Below are 6,985 nucleotides of genomic sequence, written 5' to 3'. Positions count from 1 at the left end.
TTTCGATTTATTTTTAAGATTACGTAATAGCGAAAATGTTAAAATATAAATAGGAAAAAAATTATAACATTTATATCTATATCTTCATTTACAAATAGAATTATTTATACAAAATACGCAGCTAATTGTGCCATTTTATCTTTTGGAGGACGAGGTTTACCTCGGCTGCGACCTTTTGCGTGGCCACGGTTACGAGTTGTAACCGGTTTCGAAGCGACTGCACGATGCTTTTCTACAAGAGCCATGAAAGCTGGAGTACAAAAGACGCAACCAGTCATTTCCGTACTTTCATTAGGTAACTTACTTTTTTCCTACAATTAAAGAAAAACGAAAGTTTTATAATATTCTTTGAACATAAATAATTTTCTTAATTACCTGTTTATATTCTACAGTAACTAATTGAGCTCCACACTCGCACACTTCTGTATCGACTGTCACTTTATGAGCATTTTCGAATAAATGAATAATAACATCACAACGATTACACCCAAGTTTCCATTTAGGTGCAGCTGAAGGGTCAAGGACGAGTATACCAGCATTACATTCTAGACAACTCGATATGCCATTAGAATTCATACCATGTGGACAAGTCGGATGTGTGCAAGAATTGCAACCACTTATTCCTTTTTTCATATCTCTAAAATTTATAATTTTTTTTTATAATTAAGATTTTTATGTTTTAAAATTGTTTTAAAATACATTCATATAATTAGAATTACCTAAATGGAGGATTATTATAACAATATGGACAGAATGTGAAACTTTTTCCTCGTGCTCCAGTAGACCATGACAACAATTCGAAATCATCTAATGGACATTTCAATTCCTTATAAATTCGAATGTTTCCATTCTGTGGAAGATTATACGTTTCGTTACAATGTGCACAATGCATTCTAGATGGCTTTGTTTGTATATATTTCATGTAGCGTCGACATTTTCCACATCTATATAAAAAATATTATCAATAAAAGAAAAAAATAAATATTTATAAATAAGATAAATATTTAAAATAATATTTAAGATAAATTGTTATATATGTTTAATTATATACCTAGAATGTGCTTTTCCCGACGCAGAAAGAGGAGAAAAGGAAACTTCAAATAATTGATCCATTGCTTCTATATTTTTTACAAAATAATGAAATTTTTGTTTGAAAATTTCAACTGTATGTTGTAACACAGCATGAAAATCTGCTCGACCTAGAGCTATTAAATTTAATTGTTCTTCTACTGCAGATCTCATTGTAGGTAGAACTAATTCAGGATCTATCTAATATTAATAGAAAATTATCATATGAAATAAATGTTTTTTATATATATAAAAATAAATATGTACCTTTTGATATCCATGAACTAACACAATTCCTAAAGAAGTAGGAACTAATTTTCTACCAGTTGCTACATTAACATAATTTCGCATACATATATTATTTATGTGTACTGGAATAGAGGCATCAGTTCCAATACCATGTTTCTCCATAAGAGATATTAATTCAGATTCTGTCAAATAATCTGGAGGCTGTGTATAACATTCAACTAACTTTATCTACAAAAGAAATAAAATATAGTTATCAATTAATCAATTAAAAATCTTCATTTTATACATTTACAACCTCTTGTATGTTGACTTTTTCACCCGGTGTAAATCTTGGTAAATTATCATTACTTCCAAGTGCTTGCCATGTGAGTATGCTAGTATATCCAGGATCTAATAAACTATGACCATTTGCTGTGAATATTTCCATTCCTATTTCAAATTTAATTGTAGTACTCAAATATTTACAGTCGTGAGCCAGCTACAAAATAAGTTTTCTAAAATAAATGAAAATCTATATATTAAGATATATATAATAAATAATATTTATACCGTTGCAATAAAGTGTCGAGTTATGTAATCATATAATCTCCATGTATCCCCATCGAGTTCATTTCGTGTAGCATGTTTCATTGGAGTAATAGGAGGATGATCTCCAACATTGCATCCTTTTTTTGGTCTATTAATACCAGTCGTTAATATCTTACGAACTTGATCTCCCCAATCAGGATTATTCTGCTGCTGTTTTAATGCTGCACTAAATATAAATAATTTTACATATATTAATTTTATATAATTAATTAATTAATTTTATATAAATTTGAAAAAATCCAAATTTTGAATATTTATTAACTTACAGCAAATCAAAATTTTCTGGATATAATGTTGTTTCAGTTCGAGGATAACTTATATATCCTTGAGTATAAAGACGTTCTGCAATCTGCATGGCATGATGAGGACCCATTCCTAAACCTGAACTTGCTACTCTCATTAACTCTACTGTATTTAAAGCTATAGGTCGTGATTTTGTTTTTTCTGTACTTTCTACACTTATGATCCTATAATTGTTAATAATGTAAATATAATCATATAATTATAACACATTTAAAATAAATAATTAATTTTAAATAATTAAATATAAATATCTATAACTTACGTTGCTTGATCATATTCTTTTATATGACTTAGAAACATATTTGCTATCTCCTTGTCAAAAGATCGCACACGAGTCCAGTTCAAAATAATGTCTTGACCATCAGAAGATTTAACTGTAACCTTCAATGCATTCGAGTTTATCTTCTTCCTCTTACTGAATCATAGAGGGATTATATTCTGACATATAAGAGGTAGCTACATGTCAAGATAAAATATAATTATTCTAATAATAATAAATTATACCTGTAAAACCCAATAAGGATCTGGCTTGAATGTTTGAATTTCATCATGTCTTTGCACACAAAATCCTAATGTTGGTGTTTGACAAGGACCATAAGAAATTAGAGATACATCTAAATCTCCATATTTACCCTATAGATGAAAAAAAAATTATTAAATTAATAAATTTAAAATAAATTAATATAATAAAAATAGAACAAATTTTTTTTTAATGATTCTACCTGAAAAAATTTTGTTTGGAATCTTGTGAAAGCACAACCAATTCGTAAATCCAATTCTTGACGAGCATCAACACTTTTTGCTTCATTTTCATTTGGTTTTATTAAATTTACCAATGCAGATTTTATATCCTTTTCTGTAATGGCAGAAAATCTTGCCCTCCAAATATCCTATAATAAATATAAAACTCAAAATCCATAAAAATCATTAAATAAGATAATGTGAAGAATTAAAATAAAATTATAAGAAACTTACATTTGGATTTAATCTTTTGTTCATTCCTTGCTGAACTGCATATATAACTTCAAAACAAATATTTTCACCTTCTTTATCACAATCAAGCCAAAGAACTAAATAATCACAATGTGCTCCTTCCTTAGCTAAAAAGTATGGTATTTTTAATCTAGGAACTGCTTCTTTTTTTTCAGTTGGACATGAAAATAACTCTGCCTTAAATATAACAAAAAATACATGGTAAATGCATGACAAAAAATATATTAAAAATATATAATAAAAGTATGATAAAATTATAAGATAATATAAGATTATAAGATAACTTACAGGATCAACTTTATCCCAATTATTATACTTTCCAATAAAATCTAAAGTCATAACATGACCAAATACAGAAGTCATTTTAAAGTTTACAGTTTCTGATCTAAACTGTCCTATCCATTCATGCACTGAACACGATCCATTTAAACCTGAAATGTTTTTTTTATTAAAATATGCATTATAAAACATAAATAATAAATAAATTATTAAATATATTTAATATTTTTCATTTAAAACTCATAAAATTATATGTGCATTAAACTTCATAAAAATCTAACCTACCTTTTCGTGAAGTGCATCGACCGTTACTTAAAATATTGGCTAACGAAGCTGCTAATGATGGCTTTTCAGCCACCATCAAAGCTGTCTTCATTTTTATAAAAATGTTTATTTATATATTTTGATTTTTTATATAAAGAAATATTAATTTCTACTAAGAAAATCTATATAAATCTATATATTGAAGAAGGTAACTATCGAATACGTATGACATATCCTGCATTCCAAAATATTTAAGAAGCTATTAAATTATTTTAATATTAATAATAATTTAATTCTTAATGTTTATTTTTATTATTATTATTTTTTAATTGTAAAAGAGATTTTGAGTTTGGTTTTAAAACAAACATTACTTATAATAATAAACATAAGCAAATTCACTTTTTTGATATAATGCCAGTAAAGTTACCAACACAACAAGTTTAGATTTCTATCTGTAAATGATTTTATTCATTTCTTTATGAAAAAATTTAATTTGATTGATTGTAGACAGAATCAAAGAAAATAAATTATATTTTACAGATAAGTTTCTACGAAAAATCTCCATTCATATTTAATAATTTTTTATGAATAGTAAATAATTAAGAATAAATAGTTTTGAAAAATTCAATAAATTACTAGAAATGTTATTGAAATAATTAAAAATTTCTTTGTTGTAATTGTCAAATTAATATTTTAAAGTCAATTTTATAAATTGTATTTTAATGTATATTATTTACATATATATATATTCTTAATTTTGATATCGTTGCAACTGACAAGTATTCTGTAAATCTTGTTACAGTATTATGATAAGATCGTATCGTATTTTCTATTTTAACAAAAACTGAAATGTCAATCAAAATCAAAATTGTCTGATATATATATATATAATAATATTAATCATTTTGGTATTGTGATTCATACAGATAGTCTGACAGATCGAATTTTCAATATAAAACTAACCTAAAAAAAGTAAATTTCGAACAATCAAGATTTCTATAATTTTTAATATAGATACATTTAAATAATTATTGGATACAAATACTATTATTTATTTTAAATCTATTAGATGATTTAATAGATTTTTCAGTTTTTAATTTTGTTTAAATAAAAGCAACTATTTTAATCTAATTATTATTTTAATCTTTCTGTTTTTAATTTTTTACGTAAAAACGTTTTGAATTTTTTACAATCATTTTTAAACTTTTTTATTAAAATTTTAATAATAATAATTTGTAATTAATATATGTTTACATTAATTTTAATAGGTAAAGTTGGAATATTTCAATCATGGAGTGGTTATTTGGAAAAAGAATTACTCCTGAAGAAATGCTTAGAAAAAATCAAAGAGCATTAAACAAAGCTATGCGAGATCTTGATAGAGAAAGAATGAGAATGGAACAGCAAGAAAAAAAGATCATTGCAGATATAAAAAAACTTGCTAAAGATGGTCAAATGGTAATCTGTAATTTAATTTTAGATGATGTGTTTAATTTTAATAAAATTTTTTCATTAATAATTTTAATAACAATAGGATGCAGTGAAAATTATGGCAAAAGATCTTGTAAGAACTAGACGCTATGTGAAAAAATTCATGCTAATGAAAGCGAATATTCAAGCAGTATCTTTGAAAATTCAAACTTTACGTTCGCAAAATACCATGGCACAAGCAATGAAAGGAGTCACAAGAGCAATGCAAAACATGAATAAGTTAAAATTTGATTTATTTTTTCAAAATTATGATCAAAGACAATTATTGTTTGCTATATACAAGATGTCTGACTAAATATTATCATTTTGAATTATATCATTATTATTATTTGCATTGAGAAATATTTTAATTAGTTTCAAGAGATGTATATACTGATATTATTTTTTGTAAGTGAATGCATTAAGGACATATAAAGATCAATTTTTTAAATAGAATTATATTTTTTTATACAATCAATGTAATATAAATATCAATATAAAAAAATATTAACTTATAAATATCGAAAAATGATTACGAAATATTTTAATAATATAATAAATATTGTTAAGAAAACTTTACTTGCTTATTAATAATTGCATCTCTTGAAATTATTTAATGTCAAAATATCTTATATATCACTGCAAATAATAATAATGATATAATTCAAGATAATAATATTTAATGAGATATCCTGTATATAAATTATATATTTTTATAGACAATTAAATCTTCCTCAAATACAAAAAATATTGCACGAGTTTGAAAAACAGTCAGAGATAATGGATATGAAAGAAGAAATTATGAATGATGCAATTGATGATGCAATGGAAGATGAAGGTGATGAAGAAGAAAGGTATTTGTATAATTATTAAAAATATTTGTAAACATTTATTTATTAAATATTTTAATTATATTTATATTTATTGTATGTAGTGATGCTATTGTGTCACAAGTTTTGGACGAATTAGGTCTTCAATTAACAGATCAATTATCTGGTTTACCACAAGCTTCTGGTTCACTAAGTGTAGCAAATTCTAAGCAACCAATTGCAGCTGCGACAGGAAATGATGAAGGTGGAAATATTGCAGATGCGGATGCAGATCTTCATGCTAGGCTTGAAAATTTACGACGTGAATAAGAAAGTGTTATGTAGCTGAAATGTATAAAAGATGTAAAAAAAACATTGATGTTGTAAGCATAATTAATTTTATAATTTGCTTTATATTTTAGTTGAAAGCAAACACTTTTATTATAGCACTTGTTTTTTAATCACTTATTCTTTTAATCAATTAAGAATTCATGAATGAATGATAAACAAAGGCATCTATTTAGATTATGTATTAATCTATAATGTTACATTTTTATAAAAAAAAAAAAAAATTTTAATCCCTTATGGGCGCAAAACTCATTATGATTACAATGGTTTTGATATTTTTCTTATGGATGAATTTTCATAACATATGGAATTTGGCGATATTTAAAAAAAATGTGGAGTCCGTCACGGAGCGGTTAAAATAATATAGAAAGATCTCTCTATTAAATTTTTTAATGTTTCTGTGCATATTTTTTGCACAGTATGATTTTGTAAAATGAATATTTCACACTTAATGTGCTTATCAAATATATTGTTACAAAATACTTACTTATTATATTTTGATAATTACATGTACATAGGTTTTCTTGGAAAAGTTATACGTACATATACATATATGCTTTTATTTTTTTAAAATACATTGTATACTATTGTAAAAGTAAATAAGAAATAAGTTA

At 24.8% G+C, this 6,985-nt stretch overlaps 2 protein-coding genes across 3 annotated transcripts; one reads left to right on the top strand and one right to left on the bottom strand.

The window, feature by feature from the left end:
* On the bottom strand, nucleotides 1-4,103 carry LOC122714865 (DNA topoisomerase 3-beta-1). Its single transcript, XM_043936595.1, has 14 exons — nucleotides 3,766-4,103; nucleotides 3,490-3,632; nucleotides 3,184-3,378; nucleotides 2,931-3,098; nucleotides 2,713-2,841; nucleotides 2,471-2,589; nucleotides 2,172-2,372; nucleotides 1,867-2,071; nucleotides 1,613-1,795; nucleotides 1,336-1,545; nucleotides 1,052-1,269; nucleotides 720-944; nucleotides 376-637; nucleotides 1-311 (listed from the first exon to the last, which is right to left on the bottom strand). The coding sequence occupies exons 1-14, from the start codon at nucleotides 3,854-3,856 to the stop codon at nucleotides 105-107; spliced, it is 2,556 nt and encodes an 851-aa protein (XP_043792530.1). The 5' UTR covers nucleotides 3,857-4,103; the 3' UTR covers nucleotides 1-104.
* Nucleotides 4,104-4,520: 417 nt separating this feature from the next.
* Nucleotides 4,521-6,985, top strand: LOC122714978 (charged multivesicular body protein 2a). Of its 2 annotated transcripts, none has more exons than XM_043936814.1 (5): nucleotides 4,521-4,721; nucleotides 5,018-5,202; nucleotides 5,279-5,454; nucleotides 5,934-6,068; nucleotides 6,149-6,985. In XM_043936814.1, the coding sequence occupies exons 2-5, from the start codon at nucleotides 5,035-5,037 to the stop codon at nucleotides 6,351-6,353; spliced, it is 684 nt and encodes a 227-aa protein (XP_043792749.1). In that variant the 5' UTR covers nucleotides 4,521-4,721; nucleotides 5,018-5,034; the 3' UTR covers nucleotides 6,354-6,985. The 2 variants fall into 2 exon arrangements, with proteins under 2 accessions (XP_043792749.1, XP_043792748.1); XM_043936813.1 differs by having other exon boundaries at nucleotides 4,522-4,716; nucleotides 5,013-5,202; nucleotides 6,149-6,984.

This window comes from Apis laboriosa, unplaced genomic scaffold, assembly GCF_014066325.1.
Source record: "Apis laboriosa isolate Shangri-la unplaced genomic scaffold, ASM1406632v1 scaffold34_cov151, whole genome shotgun sequence".
NCBI lineage: Eukaryota > Metazoa > Arthropoda > Insecta > Hymenoptera > Apidae > Apis > Apis laboriosa.
This window is presented reverse-complemented; position numbering and strand designations above follow the sequence as displayed.

What these genes read in the sequence shown, in the direction of transcription:
- LOC122714865 (XM_043936595.1), bottom strand. Translation starts at nt 3,856, where the DNA reads ATGAAGACAGCTTTGATGGTGGCTGAAAAGCCATCATTAGCAGCTTCG. An exon ending in AAAAAGTCAACATACAAGAG is followed by an intron (nt 1,546 to 1,612) that starts GTTGTAAATGTA and finishes TTTCTTTTGTAG; the next exon opens with ATAAAGTTAGTTGAATGTTA. An exon ending in TAGTTCATGGATATCAAAAG is followed by an intron (nt 1,270 to 1,335) that starts GTACATATTTAT and finishes TATTAATATTAG; the next exon opens with ATAGATCCTGAATTAGTTCT.
- LOC122714978 (XM_043936814.1), top strand. Translation starts at nt 5,035, where the DNA reads ATGGAGTGGTTATTTGGAAAAAGAATTACTCCTGAAGAAATGCTTAGA. An exon ending in TTGCTAAAGATGGTCAAATG is followed by an intron (nt 5,203 to 5,278) that starts GTAATCTGTAAT and finishes TAATAACAATAG; the next exon opens with GATGCAGTGAAAATTATGGC. An exon ending in GAAGGTGATGAAGAAGAAAG is followed by an intron (nt 6,069 to 6,148) that starts GTATTTGTATAA and finishes TATTGTATGTAG; the next exon opens with TGATGCTATTGTGTCACAAG.